Source organism: Polypterus senegalus, chromosome 2, assembly GCF_016835505.1.
Source record: "Polypterus senegalus isolate Bchr_013 chromosome 2, ASM1683550v1, whole genome shotgun sequence".
NCBI lineage: Eukaryota > Metazoa > Chordata > Cladistia > Polypteriformes > Polypteridae > Polypterus > Polypterus senegalus.
Genome location: NC_053155.1, coordinates 176,521,521 through 176,543,969, shown reverse-complemented (window position 1 = coordinate 176,543,969; position 22,449 = coordinate 176,521,521). Strand labels below are relative to the sequence as shown.

Sequence of the window (22,449 nt, the reverse complement as noted above, 5' to 3'; positions counted from 1 at the left end):
TTGGTTTTGTCAAAGTTTACAGTTGATTATTATCATCAACTCCTTCTTTTGACAAAAGTCGACATCAGCCCTGAAAGAGTTAAGCAAAAATGTTTTTTGGCATCAACAGCAAATCCAAGGAATAAGAAATTTGGTCTTGACAAATAACATAGCACAACACAATGGCAACTATCTTAATTTTAGTACTAACATACATCAGTGTAGCATAAAAAAACTGACGTGGGTGATTAAATATAAAAATGTTTACAAAAATGCAACACATTATAGTAATAGTCAAGGCAGTTAAAAAGTGTACAGTATTCATATATATAGTGTGATTTTAATGAATTAATATTTTTAGTTAATAAATATTAAAATGTTTCATATCTGTGAAATTTTGTTGGTTCATCAAGGCCAGAAGATTTTTTTCAAACTAATAAAACAAACCATATTTCCTTAAAAATGAACCAGGTTTCATCAAGATAATTATGAAATAACCCATTTTACTGCATTTTATTTATAATTTTGTAAAAATCGTTCTTATTTCTGATATTTTAAAAACTATACTTCAAGATAGTAAGGTGAGCACACAAAGTGTATTAAAGTGGTATTATTTGATATATCTCATAAGCCAATAAATGTACTGTATACCAAATCTGAGGAGGCTTTGTCACCAGTGAAATTTTGGTTTTATAAAAATTGAAAGCAAAGAAACAAGTAATAAAAAACCTAAAAACAAAATGCTTCAAAATATACAGGTACTGCCATCTCAAGAACCAGAGTGTGCCTGTTTTAGATGACTGAGAAATTCACAATTTTGTATAAATACTGCCAATATTATAACAATTAATGCTTTAAATAACTGGATTTACCTAGACAGTTGTTATAATTGACAGTTTTCTGTTTTTCCCATTCCTTAACTGGAAACTCCTTCCTACAGATTATTAGCATAATAAAAAGAACGTGTATTTGGCTCACTTTATATGGACCTAAGGCTAAGCCTTATTAATTAAATAATCTATAGCTTAATTTCTGTAAGCCCTATAAGCAAATACTGTTGGCAGTAATGTACAATAAATTAGAAATGTGTTACTTGAGAACCACAACAATTAGAGTTTACATTTCCTACTGTAACGTACTCCTTTACATCTCCATTCTTGAGTTAGAATTTGTTAAAAGTAAAACAATAGAAAAAACAAAATGCAGCGTGTAGTTCACATACTAAAATGCTATGGTTTTTAAATATTGCAATTTTTTGATAAATTGTAAGCTTTTATAACTAATTGTATTTGGGTAATTCTATTAAAACAGATTGGGTGAAAATTATCTAAAATAAATATATTAGGCTATATTAAACTGTACTTCCAGTTACAGAAATGGAATGCTGCTTACATAAACTACATTATCTCTTAAGAGACAAATAAAATATGGTGCCCCAATTAAATTACAAGGCAACATGGGGGCTTGCATGTATGAATGGCAAGAATCTGTGCTAATGAGAATTCCTACATTTCAATTAAATTTCATGAGTACTTCCACACTCAACTTACTGATTAATATGATGCCAGATGAAAATGATGAAACCTTTGAGTAAAACCTTTATAATATAATCTATATGCATACATTAAAAAGTAAGAGAATCTAAACAGTGATTAAAACCGTGTTAACAATCAAAAGGCAAAAGTACCCGTGAATTTTGGGGAAAACCTGATGGAGGTGTGATCTACACTCTTTACTTCTTTTTAAACCCACTTCAGGCTTTTTCCCCAAAAATATAAAATTTCTCATTTTGCTTTTAATGTTAGCAGACCACAGTTCCATATAAAACTGCATGAAACCTGAAACAAGCTTTTATGTCGTATTTGGACAACAGCCGACAGATTATAAAATGAATAATTCAATATTCTAGGCATTTATCCAACTGTAGCAGCTCCCGAATGCAAGCACATACTTACTGAAGCATACAAGAAAGCCATAAATCCACAACATTTGAGTGCTTTTAATGAGAGACAAGCTTCAGAAATCACATTATTGCTTTTGGTTGCCTCTAATCACAGGCATAAATATGCAAAATAAATAAATGTACTGATAGCACGGAATCATGGTTCACATTTTAGTTTATTTTTTAAAGCTCAGCTGTTTAACTGAACTAAAACAAATAGTAAGAATACATTAAAACTCAACAAATTCTTTCCACTTACAAATGCATATTTTACTTTGCATTTCATATACAAATAGACAATTCCATATCCTGTTGGAGTAACATGCTCTTTTTAATTGTAATGTATTTTAAAAACAAGTACATTTTACAGATCTTTTGTGGAAAATAGATCATTAGTACCTACTGCTGTATCATACTTCCTGGCCTCGGGGTCTTCCCCTGTTGAAACTTCAAAATTAACTGGATATTCTCTTTATTTTCTCCTATTTTACTGCAGAACATTCACTTGAAGGTTGAGGTTAGAAGGTGATAAATGCATATAAGGCAAAGAAAAATTGTCAAAGAAAATAAATTCATGTCATTAAAACTATCAGCTTTAACTGACCTTCCTATCACCTGCACAGGTATGTATTCTGCAGAATGAAGTATATTATCTTTTGGATTGAGAAATGCAACGGTGTTGTGCTGATGCTGTAGAAGGTCTCTAATGTTTGAAAACAGAACTTTCTTTCTGCATTGCATGTGTCAGATTTTTTCAGCAACACTTCTAGGCAAATGCTGCCACAAAAAGTGCCAGTTTGTTTCAGCTCTCCTTTAAGTAGTCTTTCATTTGTATTGTATGGACTCAGTTTCATATGTAAATTATGTTGTTTGAATAATAGTGCAGAAATGTTACCTGTGATGAACAACTCAACTGACCTTACTCAATCTGTGTGCTTCAGTCAATGAATTAACCCACTGCCCTTGTTCATAGAAAGTTAAGCAATGAGGGAGGAAATCTGAATGCAACTGTTGCAAAAAAGGCATGTTCTGCATGTTGTGGATGTCATTAAGACAGACGCATTTCAAATGGTCATTGGTCTTCACAGCACCAGTTCAAGTGATCAAGCACACATCCACAATTAGTCAACACAATGCCACTTTAAATTTGTCAATACACTTAAAACAAGCATCTGTTTGGGCATGTGGTGGTAAAAATATAGTAGCTAGATGAAAACTTATTTGGAATACAGGTAAAATGAGTAAACACCACAGATGCAATGACCAGACAGGATTAAAGGCAGCCAGATTGGTAAGCCTTAAGCACTAATCACTGTGCAAACAAATACTGTAGACCTTGTTTTATACAGTACCTTTCTGTAGTGAACATCATTACAAGGAACTTAAATATTTTACTTAAAAAAAAAAAGAAAACAAAAAACTGATTTGTTATCAGTTGAAACACAAGGAGGTTAAATGTCAGGGTCATACGGGCAACAAAGCTGGTTTACACCCCAGTTCCATAGTGTCTGTCCCATAAAAAAATATGTCCAATCAAACTTTCAATCTAAGAAAGGTACTGCAGAACATCTCCAAAAAGTCTTGCACAGGTGTTTACTCATGTGCGTATGTATCCTAATCTCTACAAAGGTATTCATGGTTTTTGGTGTACTGTAGTGTGTTTTTTAATGTTTCAGTGTTAGTTTATTCTAATGCTGTTTTGTTACAAGTGTTAGTGCTATGCACCTAAGACAAAGAACAGCATGTATGCCTCACTTGTGGGTATGCAGACATTTTTGTTCCTTTGTTTAAACAGTGGTCAGAAGATACTATTAGAGCTGACAAAAGCATGAAATTTTAGTAGATAATTGTCATACAAATAATTACAATTAATAATTGTCTTTTTCTGTTAATTTTATATCACTATTATAGAGTAAGCCTAATAATAGATTAATAATGCACACACCTTATGACAAGGGCAGTGTGGTGGTGCAGTAGTAGCGCTGCTGCCTCACAGTAAGGAGACCAGAGTATGCATCCTGGGTCCTCCCTGCGTGGAGCTTGCATGTTCTCCCCATGTCTACATGGGTTTCCCCCTGGGTGCTCCAGCTTCTTTCTACCATTTAAAGACATGCAAGTTAGGTAGGTTGGCAATACTAAATTGGCACTAGTGTGTGTATGTGTGTGCACGTTTTCTCTGTAATGAACTAGCAACCTATTCAGAATTTGTTCCTGCCTTTTGACCTATGTTAGCTTGGATGGGCTCCAACACCCCCCACGACCCTTTTCAGGACAAAGTGGTTTAGGAAATTATTCACTGACCTTATGAAGAAAGAGGAGACATTTATTGGAATTAAACAGTGGAACATATAAACATTGCATTTGTTTGTTTTTTAGGATTTGTAAACAAAATATATACAGAGAAAATATGATATACATAACAACCAATAACCTAGGAACTATGATCAAAAAAACATTGTACTATGGCAAAAACCGAGTATATCCCTGTCTCCATAACCAGAACCAATCATGCTCCTCACTGACTAGGTACATTCCAGTCAAGTGGCACAAACATATTTACCTTACCTGGCTTAAGGCAACATCTTACTGAGGTCACAGTGTTGCCAGCCATACTGAACATTCTCTTAGAGACAGAAGTTGCACAAATACAACTGTGTTTTTTTGTTAGCTTTGCCATCAAAGGGAACCTTGCTTTCTTTTTAAAGTAATAAGTAACGTAACACTTATACTTATTTTCTTGAAGTAAAAATACCCCTGTTGCAGTTTGGTATTCATGACCTAAATGCATTATTATTATAAACTGAAGTAATATGTACAGTGGTGTGAAAAACTATTTGCCCCCTTCCTGATTTCTTATTCTTTTGCATGTTTGTCACACAAAATGTTTCTGATCATCAAACACATTTAACCATTAGTCAAATATAACACAAGTAAACACAAAATGCAGTTTTTAAATGATGGTTTTTATTATTTAGGGAGAAAAAAATCCAAACCTACATGGCCCTGTGTGAAAAAGTAATTGCCCCTTGTTAAAAATAACCTAACTGTGGTGTATCACACCTGAGTTCAATTTCCGTAGCCACCCCAGGCCTGATTACTGCCACACCTGTTTCAATCAAGAAATCACTTAAATAGGAGCTGCCTGACACAGAGAAGTAGACCAAAAGCACCTCAAAAGCTAGACATCATGCCAAGATCCAAAGAAATTCAGGAACAAATGTGAACAGAAGTAATTGAGATCTATCAGTCTGGTAAAGGTTATAAAGCCCTTTCTAAAGCTTTGGGACTCCAGTGAACCACAGTGAGAGCCATTATCCACAAATGGCAAAAACATGGAACAGTGGTGAACCTTCCCAGGAGTGGCCGGCCGACCAAAATTACCCCAAGAGTGCAGAGACGACTCATCCAAGAGGTCACAAAAGACCCCAGGACAACGTCTAAAGAACTGCAGGCCTCACTTGCCTCAATAAGGTCAGTGTTCACGACTTCACCATAAGAAAGAGACTGGGCAAAAACGGCCTGCATGGCAGATTTCCAAGACGCAAGCCACTGTTAAGCAAAAGAACATTAGGGCTCGTCTCAATTTTGCTAAGAAACATCTCAATGAGTGCCAAGACTTTTGGGAAAATACCTTGTGGACTGATGAGACAAAAGTTGAACTTTTGGAAGGCAAATGTCCGTTACATCTGGTGTAAAAGGAACACAGCATTTCAGAAAAAGAACATCATACCAACAGTAAAATATGGTGGTGGTAGTGTGATGGTGTGGGGTTGTTTTGCTGCTTCAGGACCTGGAAGGCTTGCTGTGATAGATGGAACCATGAATTCTACCGTCTACCAAAAAATCCTGAAGGAGAATGTCCGGCCATCTGTTCGTCAACTCAAGCTGAAGCGATCTTGGGTGCTGCAACAGGACAATGACCCAAAACACACCAGCAAATCCACCTCTGAATGGCTGAAGAAAAACAAAATGAAGACTTTGGAGTGGCCTAGTCAAAGTCCTGACCTGAATCCAATTGAGATGCTATGGCATGAACTTAAAAAGGCGGTTCATGCTAGAAAACCCTCAAATAAAGCTGAATTACAACAATTCTGCAAAGATGAGTGGGCCAAAATTCCTCCAGAGCGTTGTAAAAGACTCATTGCAAGTTATCGCAAACGCTTAATTGCAGTTATTGCTGCTAAGGGTGGCCCAACCAGTTATTAGGTTCAGGGGGCAATTACTTTTTCACACAGGGCCATGTAGGTTTGGATTTTTTCTCCCTAAATAATAAAAACCACCATTTAAAAACTGCATTTTGTGTTTACTTGTGTTATATTTGACTAATGGTTAAATGTGTTTGATGATCAGAAACATTTTGTGTGACAAACATGCAAAAGAATAAGAAATCAGGAAGGGGGCAAATAGTTTTTCACACCACTGTAGTTACCAAATCAGGATAAACTGATATAATAAAAAAAAATCCTGAATATCTTACAGTATGGGTCATTATGCAGTCATTATCTACAGATGCTTATTACCACCATCTATTTAAAAAAATAATAATAATAAAAGCCTTATTTTACTAAGCTATTACTTGTCTGATGCCAGCACCTTTACAGAAGAACACCTGATTAACAACTAGATAGTGTTTTATTAAGTACTCTCAATTATTCCTACATGTGTTGAAGAGCAAATTACATCTGCCCAGTTTAGGGTCATAGGAAGCTACTCATGCGCTTGGGGTTCCAGTCTTTTTGCAGAGCTCAATAACAAATTGTACACATAAAGCAGCAAAAGATTGTGCTGTGAAAAATCCACTAGCAGAAACCTAATAATAAAGTACCAGCTTTAATCCAGTCATTTACTATAGATATTTTGAAACTGAATGACCTAGTGGTGAAATGCCTAGCATTCTTACCTCAAAGCTTTAGTGGTTCAGACTTAATTCTTAGCTTTATGAATTTGTGCAGAGTGGTTGCTCTGGTGTAAGTGTGTCCAGTGAAGCACAGGGGCTCTTCCTGGACTGATTCCTGTTCTGGGCCAAACAGACATTGATATTAAATAAGTTTCTAAAGGTTTCAGTGAATAAAGTTACTTGGCATGCATGCAGTCTGTAGAAATTTTCGTGGGAAGACATACTATAATGCTTCTAGCACACATGTAGCAGTAGGGCACTAGAAATATAGAGACAGAACATTGTTAAAATGTTAACAGCATATTGATTATTGAGTAAATGATTTGAGATGTTGCTATAGCAGATGTACAATATATTATGTAAATATGCTGGTAGAAAAACAGCACATACAAGTCAAAACTTTAAACTACATTCCTGTTATTTCTAGTTAAACTAGTACTTAAAAAAAAAAACATAAAAAGTAAGGTAAGAATTTCCTGAAAACAAATTTCTGTCAAAGTTTGGAAATGGGTAAATAAAATGATGCTAACCAATAAACAAAAAGAGCTTACTACCAAAATAAATAAATAAATGGTTAAAAAGAAAAAGGTGACAGAAACTGACTGGTAATTGACAATGATGGTTGGGAACATATGAAAGCAAAATGGAATGCACAAACTTTAGAAGACATCAATCTTACAGTATTTTTCAGTTACTCGAAACTAATAGTCTCTGAATCTTACAATAAATCTTGATCCATTCATTGCAGTGTACATGCATATTGGAAATCAAGGGATTCTGCAATCAGGTTTTTTTTTTTTTTAAGGCTGATACCAATCACTGATTTTAATTGTACTTAACTTGCAGATTCTTTTACCAATTTTGATTTTTTGTTCTTTATACCTTTAAAAAATTTTTTTTACAATATGCTCCTGCATAACCACACACACAAAAGCCTTATGTACTATATTAAAGTTCATTTGAATAATTAAACTACAGACCACAGGTGTTAACTTTTCATTTTTCATTATTGTTGTTATCCATATATATAATTCACTAAGGCAAGACAACCATGGAAAGCACACCGGAAGGGGTGTGGATTCACTGAGCCGCCGACAAGTAACACACCTATGGCACATGCAGGAAGGAGCCACGCCCACCAACTCCTGGCACCTCCGAGCCATGTTGACTGTTCATAGAGGCATGTTTCTCGCGGAGGTGAATCGCCATATGCAGCGTGTAAAACGGTTTGCGAGGGGTACCCCATGGGATCCTTAAAACAATCCTTTACAACTGAAGTTAAAACACAATGAAGTAAGCAGTCTTTAAAAAACGAGTTTTTGGTTACGACGTATGACCGCGTGCACCATAGCAAACTGTTTTACACGCTACATACAGCAATTCGCATCTGCGACAAACATTCGTCTTCTTAGATGCTCCTGCAGGAACACGGAAAGTCTACGTGAGTCACAGGTGCATCTGGACTGTGCAAAGATGACAACTACTCAAGTGACGAGTTGCAGGTGGGCACATGAGCGATGCCAGTCCGCCAGTTTTCAGTCACAGACGATTGTGTGTTGGTTCGTTCCGTGCATTGTTATAATGTTGCTTTTCTTGTTGATTTATTACATTACCGATTTTTCAAATGTTAATTTTCTCCCTGTGCTTAAAAATCATTAAAAAACCGGCCTGATTATGCGGCGTATGGTACGTCGCGGGTTGGCTAGTTGTTTATATCGCTCCACAGGCGGACATGGAGATAGCGAGCAACGTCATCCATTCCGCAGTTGCTAAACTACAAACGCAGCACCCCGAGGCACTTGTGCTAATCGCTGGAGATTTTAACCAAGTGATGCTGGACAAAACATTACCTGCCTTCTCCCAGTATGTGGATTGTAACATATTGACTGACAGGACTATTGAGCGACTGTATGCTAACATTAAAGACGAATACAGCGCCACCCTGCTGCCTGTGCTTGGGAAAGCAGATCATAACCTGGTTCTACTTCAGCCTCACTAAAAACCAAGAGTGGGGGAGCTACCTACAACCACACGCTCATTCAGGAAGTGGTCCCGTGAGGCAGAGCAGGCTCCGAGAGACTGCTTTGGAACTACGGACTGGGATATTCTGCAGGGGTCACATAGTGAGAACATTGATGAGGTTGTTGACTGCATTACTGACTACATCAACTTCTGTATGGACATTGTAGTTCCAGTAAGAACAGTACACTGCTATGCTAACAACAAGCCATGGATTACAAGTGACATGAAGGGCCTTTTGTACTAGAAGAAAAGTGCTTTTAAAAGCGGTGATCAGCATGAGCTCAAGCACGTGCAGAAGGAACTCAGAGTCCAGTTCAGGGCGGCGAAGGAACAGTACAGGAGAAAGCTGTAGCAGAAGTTGCAGAATAACAGCATGAAGGAAGTCTGTGATGGGATGAAGATCATCACTGGCTGCAGCTCGAAGCAGGATGCCACCATCGAGAGTGACCGATCCACTACGTGCCAGCAAAGCAGCGGGTCCAGATGGAGTATCGCCACGACTGCTAAAGGCCTGTGTGTTGGAGCTGGGGAGTCCTCTACAGCACATCTTCAACCTGAGCCTGGAACAGGGGAGAGTCCCGAAGCGGAAAACATCTTGCATCACCACAGTCCCAAAGGTATCACGTCCTAGTGAGCTGAATGACTTCCGGCCTGTCGCTCTGACGTCACATGTAATGAAGACCATGGAGCGGCTGCTGTTTCACCACCTGAGGCCACAGGTCCGCCACGCCCTCGACCCTCTGCATTTCGCATACCAGGAAAAGGTGGGGGCGGAGGATGCCATCATCTATATGCTACACCGATCCCTCTCCCACTTGGACAGAGACAATGGTGGTGTATGTTTCTGGACTTCTCTAGAGCCCTCAACACCATTCAACCTCTGCTCCTTAGGGACAAGCTGACAGAGATAGGTGTAGATTCATACCTGGTGGCATGGATCGTGGACTATCTTACAGACAGACCTCAGTATGTGCGTCTTGGGAACTGCAGTCCGGTTCAGACTATATACAATGGACTTCCAATACAACTCGGAGTCCTGCCACCTGCAAAAGTTTGCTGATGACACTGACTTTGTTAAATGGTGTGACTCAAACCACCTACAAATGAACACCAGCAAAACCAAGGAGCTGGTGGTGGATTTTAGGAGGAACAGACCCCTCATAGACCCCGTGATCATCAGAGGTGACTGAGTGCAGAGGCTGCAGACCTATAAATACCTGGGAGTGCAGCTGGATGATAAGTTGGACTGGACTGCCAATACTGATGCTCTGTGTAAGAAAGGACAGAGCCGACTACACTTCCTTAGAAGGCTGGCATCCTTCAACATCTGCAGTAAGATGCTGCAGATGTTCTGTAAGATGGTTGTGGCAAGCACCCTCTTCTACGCAGTGGTGTGCTGGGGAGGCAGCATAAAGAAGAGGGACGCCTCATGCCTAGACAAACTGGTGAGGAAGGCAGGCTCTATTGTAGTCACGGAGCTGGACAGGTTGACATCTGTGGCAAAGTGACGGGCACTGAGCAGGCTCCTGTCAATCATGGAGAATCCACTGAATAGTATCATCTCCAGACAGAGGAGCAGCTTCAGCAACAGACTGCTGTCACTGTCCTGCTCCACTGACAAACTGAGGAGATCGTCCCTCCCCCACACTATGCGACTCTTCAATCCCACCTGTAAACATTAACATTATACAAAGTTATTGTCTGTTTTACGTGCATTGTTATGACTCTTTAATTTAATATTGTTCTTTATCAGTATGCTGTTGCTGGAAAATATACATATATATACATACATACATACATATATATATACATACATATATACATACAACATACATATACATACATACATACATACATATATATATATATACACATATATATATATATATATATATATATATATATATATATATATATATATATATATATATACACACACACATACATATACTTACTCTCTTGGGAACTTGGGATGCCATTCCAACCCCGCCCACCCCCAACACTAGACAGCACGCCGAAGTGCGTCCCAAAACGCCATTGCAGGGTCTGTGGAAGATTTTTTTCGTCTGTTGCCAACAGAAAAACAGTCTTCCATTGATGCGGAGATTGCACTGTGGCGTGCTGTGTAGTTGAGTTGTCCCAAGAGAGTTTACAAACCTCACATTTTCTTGAATGACTGCCGCATTAATAGGAATGTTTCTTGAACGAGCATCACTGAACCACATAAAAACTGCTTTTTCAACATCTTCAAATGCTGCAGTTCACATACGTTTGCAACCCGAGATTTTTGTTCTTTTTATGCTTGGTCTTTCAAGAAAGTTAACAGCATCGATGGCAAAATTCTGAATTCACTGGTAACATCTTTTTTCTTTTTTAAGTGCGCGAAGCACCACCCGACAAAGCAGCTGCAAGGAAGGGAGCAATGTGAAGGTAGTCTTTCAGCATTTTTTAGAGGAGTGTCCGTATCCTCTAGGCCAGTGTGTGAACAGATCCTCTGCTCACACCCCCTTCGTCAACAGAAGAGAATGTCAGAGACAGTGAGAGAGACAGAGAAAAGTAAACAATCAAAAACCAATATGTATTGTTCGGGCTTTTAAGTAGGCGAAGCACAGCATGGGAAGCATATCGTATATCATTGAGGAGTTTTATTTAATACATAATACGGGCTGTGATTGGGTAGCTTCTCAGCCATCCACCAATAGTGTCCTTTGTATGAAATCAACTGGGCAAACCAACTGAGGAAACATGTACCATAAATTAAAAGACCCACTGTCCGCAGAAATCCGTGAACCAGCGAAAAATCTGTGATATATATTTAGATATGCTTACATATAAAATCCGCGATGGAGTGAAGCTGCGAAAGTCGAAGCGCGATACAGCGAGTGATCACTGTAAACATATAGATATAAATGAGCTTTTCTAAATTGACATTCAGATAATACTCACCATGCCATTGCAAAAAACTGCAAAATACAGAATAGAACAGCAAGACCATTATTTTTCCACTGCAAAAAGAAGAAAAAAGACAGTTTCTAAGGTCAAAAGATAGCAATAGTTCAAAACTCTTGAAACATTTGTAATTAACAACAATAAGAAAGCAAAATGCAGTTAACAAACACTAAATGATTAAACTAAATGTTTTAAAATGAAATAAAGATCAAGAACAAGTGCTTTTAGCTTTCACAAACAGAAAAGCTAATTATTTCAAAACAATATAGACGGTGAATGTTCAGATATAAACAAACAAAACACTGATACAGAAATCCCAAGGACTCTTGTTAATTTATTAACATTTAAAATTGTGTTAATTGATAAAAAATATTTAAAAGAGGATCAGAAAATGTTGGAGAACAGTCATCTCACACTGAAAAATGAGAAACATCTGACTTAATTAAAACAAGTTCGTTCAAAGAAAAACAAAGCCGTCATCAAAAACTCAATATTTTTAAAATCAACTTTTTTTTTCTAACCCTTTTACTAATTTTTACAAGGGGTGCCAATAATAGTGGAGGACACTGTATATCAACTATGGATGCAGCCAAACTAAATTAATAACCAAATAATGCATATACTGTACTTATACAGAGTTACTACTTAAAATAAGATAGTAAGAAAGTAAGACTTCCAAAAAAAATAATAAAAATCATATGGTAATGATCCTTGGTCAGTTGCGTTTCATTCTCTTCCTCAGTAAGAATGCTTGTGTTGAAGAGATGGCTTGAGGTAGGAAACACTGACATAGTGTTTTCCTGACCAGGCATCTGTGAAGTTCTGGAGTGGGCTCAACACCTTGTTCACAGCCTCCAGCACATCTACATCATGCCAGCTGAACACCAAGTGCTTCATTTTCTGTCAGCTTTTAGAACCTGACTAATGGCACTCTCCTGCTCAAGTACTCTTTGTATCATCTTTTGACGTGCCCCCCCACCTGGTAGGTGTCTCAGTCATGAGCTTGTGCTTTGGCAGGCCCAGTCCATCCTGAGCAATGCCCAGGTCCCTCCTTTTCTTTCAAGAGTACGAGAAGGCAGAGACAATTTTTTTGCAGACACCAACTGCATGTTGTATTGGTTTATCTTTCACACCTGTCTCTGTAAAAACCACAAACAATTCTATTCGCTTGCTAATCCAAATGTTAATTACAAGAGATTTATTGACAGTCCCAATACTAATTTATAAACTCCTCTACAAATTTCCACAAACCCACACAAAGTTAAAAGTAAATCTCACATTATGTCATGTAATGTGTTACTGGAAAATTATGATACAGGTAGCCCCCTAGTTACAATGGGGTTATGCTCCGCACATCAGATCGCAAGTCGAACTGATAGTAAGTCTCATAACCTAGCTTAAGGTACTGTACTCAGAGCCTACTCTTTAAGGCCTGAATATTTTTCCGAAAAACTCAGTTTTCTGAAAAGCACACAAAGGAATGGTTTCACACATAAATCAACATAAAATGTCTATTGCTGCGTGCTGTACCTGCTGTCAGCACCTGTTTGCAGTTTCCAGCTGCACAGGGGGCAGCTCGATGGCCAACAGGAACGCACGGTGGACTGGATGCCTGGCTGTCTTTGTGAAACAGGTGCGTAGGGGTAACGATTGCAGAGAGACGCAATATGTTGTGAATCTTAGCTGGGTTTTTTAGTCCACTACAGACCTTTGCAGAAACTATGAAGAGATCACCTTTCACTGCAGGACTTCAAGATAAAGCATTTAGGACTTGGTTACTGCATCCCTTTATGCAACACACTTTAGAAGTGAAATCTTGCAACTGAAGAATTCATTTCAAGCATTGATGTTGGGTTGGATGTATTAAAAACTTAAAGCATTGCACTTTGTATAAATCTCAAAAACAGTCCCTCCAAAAAATATAACTTCTTAATTACCCATAATATCACTAATAATTCCTTTTCTCATATGGACCAACTTAACTCAGGTCCGTGGAACACTCTAGAAGCATATGCCTTCACTATTTCATCACATTTGAAGTCATGGGTAAACACAGCTCTAAACTGAATATTACTGGTACCAGTATGGAGTTGGAACAATAGGTTATTTGTGGTTGTGTTAGAATGGGTGTTGACATTATGTTCTGTAGGTGCAAAGCCACCCCTCTGGCATTCCTCAGTTCATTTTCCATGATAACCATTTTTCATGAGAAGATGATGAAGACAGACAGCAATGTCCTCAAAATGTGCAATAAACTAACCACATCAACCCACTGTAGCAAGAACATTTGTGCCAATGTAATTTGTTACATTTATTTCACAAATCCATGTAATTCAGCTGAGAGAGACAGAGAGACTGACAAATGACAACTGTAAGTCAGGTAAGGGACATAAGCAGAAAACATGTGAAGGACATAAACAGGTTGTTTTGAGAAGTTCTGATGTCTGCTTAATTAATATGGTTACAGATCCCAGTGTGTGTGAAGGTATTAATAACTAGTCAGTTCTGACATGAATTCTATGAACATGCAATTATGTGAGTGTTTACAATGAAGATCCAGCACGACATCAGAAGTGCCACTATGCCACCGACATTCTGAGAAGGGTCTAGCTGCAGCCTGCAATACCTATGACATTAAACACAGAACACCCTTTGATGTCAGTTTTGATACGTCAATCATTGTTTTTATCGGCGCTCAAAGGAATGGTGAACTTTGAATAAATCTTTATGAAAGCTTTTTGAGGAAAGAAGAATAAGACAGAGTTTGAAATCAAGATGGCATTGAGTTTGTTGCAAGTTTTATTAATATTAGATAATATCATACTTTACTGGTAGGGTAGGAATTATACTAGAGTGTATGAAAGATGCGAGTTGAATCGACTTTCAGGTGCTGTGCAATACTAAGTGCTTCTTAGAAAGTATTAAACAACAAGCAGGTCCGTTTGTGTAGCATATTGCAACAGGTCTGTTCGGAATACTCAATTTCAAAGTAGTAAGTCGTCAGATACAGCTGTCGATTATTTTTTATAATAACTATTATTATATGTAATTGTCCATTGTTGAGTATAATTGACCACAACCAAGTGTAACGGATTGTAATCAAATATCTGTAACCGCAATTAAGTACTTATAATTGCCCTGCCCTATAATTGTCCTGTATATCACGTATGCTACGTCCTGTATATCACGTATTTCACAAAGTCAGTGAAGAGAGATTGAGCCAATATAAAGTGATTTACCACTGAAAAGTGGAAAAAGAGCACAAGTCTCTAAGACAAACACAATTAATAGTGGATATACTATTTTTTCTCGTACAGTAATGTCACTATTCAAATGTTTGAATACACTTAGATATTTACAGTACATAACGGAAAAATTTAACAAGTAGCTACAAACAAACAAAGGTCAAGTGTTACAGCAACATTCAATTACCTCCTGTTAAAGAAAATTCAAATTAGAATCTAGACAATGGGGAAAAGAACAGCCAGTTCTTTATTATTATTATTATGTAAAATTCTTTCAGTGATAGTATAGTTTGTTTAAACTCTTAAAAAAATATTCAATGTCTCATGCTTACCTCACCTGCATTCTTAAAAAATACTGCTTTAGAAGTTTTTTTTTTTTTTAAATAAAGTGAAACGCTTGTTCTCGTGCATATTTGCATATTATATCTATTTCATATTCACCAGAGACACATAAGTATATTTAAGTCCACAGAGGAACCTACAGTTGTATTTGGTGCTCAGGAGTTTGCTGGTCTATTTTCCTTTAAAAGAACAGATTATGCAGGCCTCATCAGCCACATAGAAAGCCACAGAAGGACAGTGGTGGTCCAAGGAGGGATGTGAAGCTCTCAGAACTTGTAAACTTTGATCAATTGAAACTTTTAACACAATTGAATGCAGCTAAATCTCCACCTTAAAAAGATTTTGTTTGACAAAATAGTATACTATGTACCTTTCCACGTTTTGAAAATCTTGCTTTGATTAATTTTAGATTAATTAATTCATGACTGTTTATTAACACAATTCTCTCTTTTAAAATATTTAGTAGGATATGACAAAGATCATAGTACAAATACTTAAATTTTTAGGAACGTAAATGTGGAGTTACATTACCTACAATTGACTGGCAACATATTTTTTCATAAATGTTTAAAAGCATCATTGGCTGTATCTTTTATTATAATGTTTATTCTGATTAAAAGAAATAGCATGCTATTTTTTATTCATAGAATTTATTGCAATTTCCGGATTTAAATTTCTTAGGTGTCTTCTCTTACATTGGAAAGCCAGCATTAAATTAAAGTTGTGTAACTTTTCAAGCTTTAAGGGAAGAACAGTTATCAGAATTTGTCAGCTTATAGTATTTTTGAATTTTTTTTCTTACAGCCAAGACAGCCATCTTCAGTTTTCACACGAGGAGGAGGACATTCTGTGTACCACAGGTAGTGCTTTCTAATTCTCAGTTTAAAAGTTCTTTTGACACTCATTTTATGTCTTCACAAAAAGTCTTTGACCAACAGATCACAAAGCAGGTCTCCACTAAGGCCTTGACTGAGTTGTATCTTTCTTCAGCCCTGCGTCATGTCAATGACATTATGGGGGCAAGGAATAGTGGTCTTAAATATGGGTGGTTTGTGTGCTCTAACTTATTAAATGGCAATTATTTCTGCTTCCAGTAATTCCAGACAAGATAGGGAACAGCAAGGACTTTTCCTTCTCTGCTCCTTCTTTTCCATTACTTAAGCATATGCTGTCTATCTCTCCTTTTCTCACTCACTCACACATTTCTCAAGGGCTTCATATTGTGTATGATTACTCCATATGTGATAATGTAAAATATATTATGCAAAAGTATAATGTGGTGTGAGACTATTAAACTGGAATACAGTAGAAAGTCAAGTGTTTTCACCTATAAATACCCAAAATGCATATAAAATGCATGTATTTTTGAAAATGTTGACTGAATTATTTATGGCAGTACAATGAATAGTATCAAATTTACTTTTCTTAAAATTTAGGCAATGAATGGCTTCATAGGCTTGCTTTTGTGGAGTGTAACTTTTAGACTGTTTTCCTTGTTCTTCAAAGTTTCATCTGTGGCATTAGGTAGCGTTAACTGAATTTGCAGGTCAGCATACAGTATTTATGGTTATGTGTAGTTGTTAGTAAATTGTAATGTATTAATTATTGAAATGCTACATAATTGATTTGCAGAAATGCATAATATTTAATAATCTGTATTGCTATGCCTTTCTATTGCAATATGTTTAGGTTAATGTTTTAGTAGTTTTTAAAGTACACATACTACATTGGTAACAACTAAATTACCTATTATTTGAAATGATGAATTTGGCCTTCACAAGTGACTATATTGTGGTAATTGGACTATTTTTGTCTTTCAGGTACTCACTTAAGTACAATTCCTGTAGATGTACAGATTGAATTGAAAATGGGTCTTACAGAAATGTATTAGTAAATAAAAATGTATGCTTTTTTCACTTCAGAGCACTTAGTCATTTTTAATTATTTGTGCATTTTCTGAATGGTTTCTAACTAGACACGATATTCCCTTGAAGATTAACTGCTATGGTTGTACATTGGAGTTTATTTTTTCTTTTTTACTCTACCTCATGAATACAGGGAGTACAGCAGAGGCAAAAAGCCAGAGAAATCAATCGAGCTAAGCATTCCTATGACTAGCTTTGGTCATTTTGGTGTGTTTATTTCATAAGCCAGTTTAACCTTACTTTGAGTGAATGTGGAGTTAATGTGTTGATATTCCTAATAAAATACTTCACACTCTGTATTGTTTTCTTTTTCACAAAAAAGTCTTCATTGATCAAAAAATCCTGACTGCTTGTGACCGACTTGTTGGGACAGAACTCGGGTCAAGAATTCTGGATAATGAAGAGGATGAAGTAACACACACACGTGGAAAATTTGACCAAAGGAAAGTCGCTGAAGATATTGAAGAAGTCATGTCCTCCTTAAAGGTAAAGAAACAAGTTCCCATCAGTTGCTGCTGTTCTACCAGTTAGGTTGTTATGTTTTGTTTTAATTTTGTCAACCTCCAACATTTCTACTGTAAAGAAAGATGGGGATGAACTGGCTTTCTGACCTGGTTCAGTAGTTCCTTATAGTGGATGGAGGACACGGATGGATGTCCTGACTGCGATTGTGTGCTTTATTAATTTAAAATATATTCATATTTAAGTTGAAACTTGTATGTGTGGTTGTGTCCAGGGTTTGGGTGCTAAAATGCCCCTCACAGGTAACACTCCCCTATGTGGTAGTTATAACAATGAGCTTTGTGTTTTGATACATCACTATAACTTTCAAGACCTAGACTGTTAGCTTGCAAGTTCAAGATGGGAGTCTAATTAAAAGCAAAAATTAGCTGGGAGAAAAGTCTGCAGTCTCTGGGGCTGAATATGAGAACCACTGTATGAAACAATACAATCTTATAAATCAGGATTATTAATATATACTATACGTGTGTGTATATATAAGAGAGGGAATATATGTGTATTTCATGATTTACATCTTTTGTAATGTTTAAAATGTACTTATCTGTTTATTCATCCTTTTCATGTCCATAACAGTCTGTGTGTTGTATGTGATAGCTCATTTTAGAACTAACTACACTCACTCTGATTTCTTAAGCAACTTTGAACTTAGTACATAACTTTGCTTTACTTCACCATATCCATGATGCATTCTGGTACAGCAGTTAGGTCTTATAATCCATATCATCTTGGCATATCTGGATAATGTAAAAACTGCTCTTACAGAGGTATGTTTATAGACACCAGCTTAGCATTCAACACTGTTGTGCCAACAGTACAGGATTTTGGACTTCATACCGAACAGACTGCTCACCTGCAACCCAGGCACACTATGGGGTAGTATGCTAATCCCCCAGTGTGACTGTGTGTTCAGACACCACACCAGCTCCATCATTAAAAATGCTACTGCCATCACAGTCATAGGCCTGATCACCACCAATGATTAAATGGCTTGCAGACAATAGGTGTATCTGCTTGACTCAGCAGTCCCAGGACAATCTGACCTTTAATGTCCAAAAATTAAGGAGCAGGTCATAGGCTTCAGAGGATGGATTACGCTGTGGTTTGTTTTTGCGGAGTGCTGTGGAATAGGTGAGCTTGTTTACATTTTGTACAGTAACAATCATTGATTAAATTGAGGAGGGAACAGCACGGTTTGTCTATTGTCAAGTTCACCAATGCCTTCCTTTGATGTCTCACAGATACTGTCTGGAGTTAATCTTCACTGGCTGCATAAAGTTCTGGTAAGACACACATGCTTGGGTCACTGCAGAGGGTGGTGAAAGCCACAAAATATTACTGGCACCCAGCTGCCTTCTGTCCAGGGTATCCAAATGACATTCTGCTAAGATTATTGCACACTCAGCCATTCTGCACAGCTGTTTTTCTTGCTCCTGCCTTCTGGCAAACAGTAAAGAACCAGTGGCCCTCAGTATGGCTTCAGAGAAAGTGTTTTAGTTGTGAAATTATTGAACAGCCAATCGTAATAACAAACATTCTAAGAAAAAGACTATGTATAAATATTTGAAATATAACTGGATATATATCTATACTATACATTGTATTCTATGTATATTTTTTGTTTTATTATATTATCACTGTTCTGGACAGACATGTAAGTAAAAATCTAATTATACTGTATGCACAAGACAAATACTGGATGTTTAATGATGAGATCACCTCGGGATGATTCCCTGCTGAATGCACCCTGCAGCCGACCCACTATTTATTATTATAAGTAGTAGTAATAGTATTTGATATATTAATTTTACTGAATCAGCCCGCAATCTAGGAGTTATCTTTGATTCTAGCATGTCATTTAAAGCACATACTACAAAGTTGTCCAAAACATGTTTCTTCCATCTTAAAAATGTTAGGAAATTAAGGCGCTTTCTAAATAAGCAGGATTCGGAGAAATTAATTCATGCATTTATCTCTAGTAGGATTGACTACTGCAATGTGCTGTTCACTGGCTGTTCAAACTGCTCTTTATACAGCCTCCAGTTAATCCAAAATGCGGCTGCAAGAATTATTACAAGAACAAGAAAATATGAACACATAACTCCAGTTCTTAAATCCTTACACTGGCTCCCGGTTAAGTTTAGGGCTGATTTCAAAATCCTCTTTTTAACATATAAAGCATTAAATGGCCAAGGTCCGGCTTACTTGTCTGAACTTATCATGACTTAAAAAATTGAGCGCACATTAAGATCTCAAGATGCTGGTCTGCTTAGGATTCCAAGGATTAATAAAATAACAGTGGGAGGTCGAGCTTTTAGTTACAGGGCCCCTAAACTGTGGAATGGTCTTCCTGCTTCCATAAGAGATGCCCCTTCAGTCTCAGCCTTTAAATCCCGGCTGAAGACTCACTATTTCAGTTTAGCATATCCTGACTAGAGCTGCTGATTAACTGTACAGACTGCATCTCTGTTGTTAGTTATTAGCACTAAAACATAAGTAACATGATAGTTAGAATTGAATACTAACCCTCACCTATTCTGTTTCTGTTCTCGGTACCCAAATGTGGCAATTGGTGCCACGGCCAACCTGCCAAGTTGTTTGCCTGCCTATGGTAAAGTCATCCCTGATGGAGGATCACAGGAATCATGGGAAAGAGGGGTCCTTTCATCAGAGCAACGTTTCAGCCATGGAATGGCCAAATGGGGAGGCAGCTTGATGGATGAGGTCTCCAGGACTCTAAAAATATCCAAATCTTATTATGTGATATCATCTACTGTTAAATTCTGCTCCGTACTTCTAAAATTTTTATTATTATGCTGTATTAAGGATTTGTTCTGTTCTGTGTATTGTGTTGTATTGAGCTCCTTCTTTTGACATCCACTGCACGCCCAACCTACCTGGAAAGGGGTCTCTCTTTGAACTGCCTTTCCCAAGGTTTCTTCCATTTTCCCTACAAGGTTTTTTGGGAGTTTTTCCTGGTCTTCTCAGAGAGTCAAGGCTGGGGGGCTGTCAAGAGGCAGGGCCTGTTAAAGCCCATTGCGGCACTTCCTGTGTGATTTTGGGCTATACAAAATAAACTGTATTGTAAACTGTATTGTATATTTATCAAAAATAAAAAAGACAACTCAAAGACAGCTTGTTTTTATGCCGATCTAAGTTAGGTTTTTGCAATCTACTTAAATGTTGCACGAAAAAGGTTTAAGAACAATCGTGATGATCTCAAACTCAAAAGTTATTCAAAAATGTAAAATTTCTTGGCTGACACATACCGTTCAGTTGATGACATAGATACAGTATGTCACACATACAGCTTTTATTAATGAAAATGTTGATGGATTAAATCAATAAATAAATGACTGACTGTTTCCTAAAATGTTTCCCAGTCAATTTTAAAACTAATTTTATATGTAGCACTGTTTTTGCAAACCTTTTTAAAATGGTAATTAGATTTGTTACTTTTACTACAGTAAACCCCCGTTTATCGCGGTTAATCCGTTCCAGGCTCTACCGCGATAAATTAATTTCCATGAAGTAGGATTCTTTATTTATAAATCAAATATTTTCGCAGTTAGAGCATAAAAAAACCTCTTTATGACCTTCTAAATACATTTTTTAACATTATTAGAGCCCTCTAGACATGAAAGGCCAGTGTGCAAACAGCCCCTCTGCTCACACCCCCTCCGTCAGGAGCAGAGAATATCAGAGAGTCAGGAGCAGAGAATATCAAAGAGAGTGAAAATGACAGAGAACAGCAAACAATCAAAAATCAATATGTGCTGTTCGGGCTTTCAAGTATGTGAAGCACTGCACGGGAAGTGTTTCGTATATCAATGAGGAGTTTTATTTAATATGTAATATGTGCTCTGATTGGGTAGATTCTCAGCCATCTGCCAATAGCATCCCTTGAATGAAATCAACTGGGTAAACCAACTGAGGAAGCATGTACCATAAATTAAAAGACCCATTGTCCACAGAAATCCGCGAACCAGCGAAAAATCTGTGATATATATTTAGATATGCTTACATTTAAAATCCACGATGGAGTGAAACCTTGAAAGTCGAAGCGGGATATACCGAGGGATCACTGTATAATGCAACGGTTCAGTAGAAATCGTAATAAACAACCATTCAAAATAGTAAAAAAAAAAAAAATAAATAAATAAATAAACAAAAGCTACTTTATATCGGCCAAGTGCTTAAAATGGTTGGATAGCATAAGTATGAGACTGGAAGTCATTTATGTTTGTCCAAATAAAAACTGTTTTAATTTGTACAACTGCAGCATACTGTGCAATGAGCGTGTCAATACTGTCTCGCAGAGGGCATGATGCAAGTGACACTCGGGAAAGGGCATTACGATAATCGAGTCATTACATGGACTGTGCTGTCAAGGGCATTGCGTGACTGACGTTGGGTATTCCATGTCTAACGTCAGAGGTATTGCGGTCAGCAGCTTCACTCTGTTGGACATTTTCGCTGCCGAGTGGCATATATGATTTGTTAGCATTCTCCTACTTGCTGCGATGTCCCAATGCTTCTCTCCGGACTAAATATGTATGCACACAGGGTTATGCATTATATTTCTGGGAACGAATGTTGAAGTTAAATACATATCTCTTTTTGTACCAT

General features: G+C 37.2%; 1 protein-coding gene across 1 annotated transcript in view; it reads right to left on the bottom strand.

Annotated features, from left to right (window-relative positions):
* The window catches only part of LOC120523558 (vesicle transport protein SFT2B-like), a 144,749-nt gene that overhangs the window by 37,898 nt on the left and 84,402 nt on the right, over nt 1-22,449 (bottom strand). Inside the window, exon 6 of the mRNA XM_039744963.1 lies at nt 11,787-11,845. Coding sequence (XP_039600897.1) covers nt 11,787-11,845 — 59 coding nt within the window. The remainder of the gene's footprint in view (nt 1-11,786; nt 11,846-22,449) is intronic.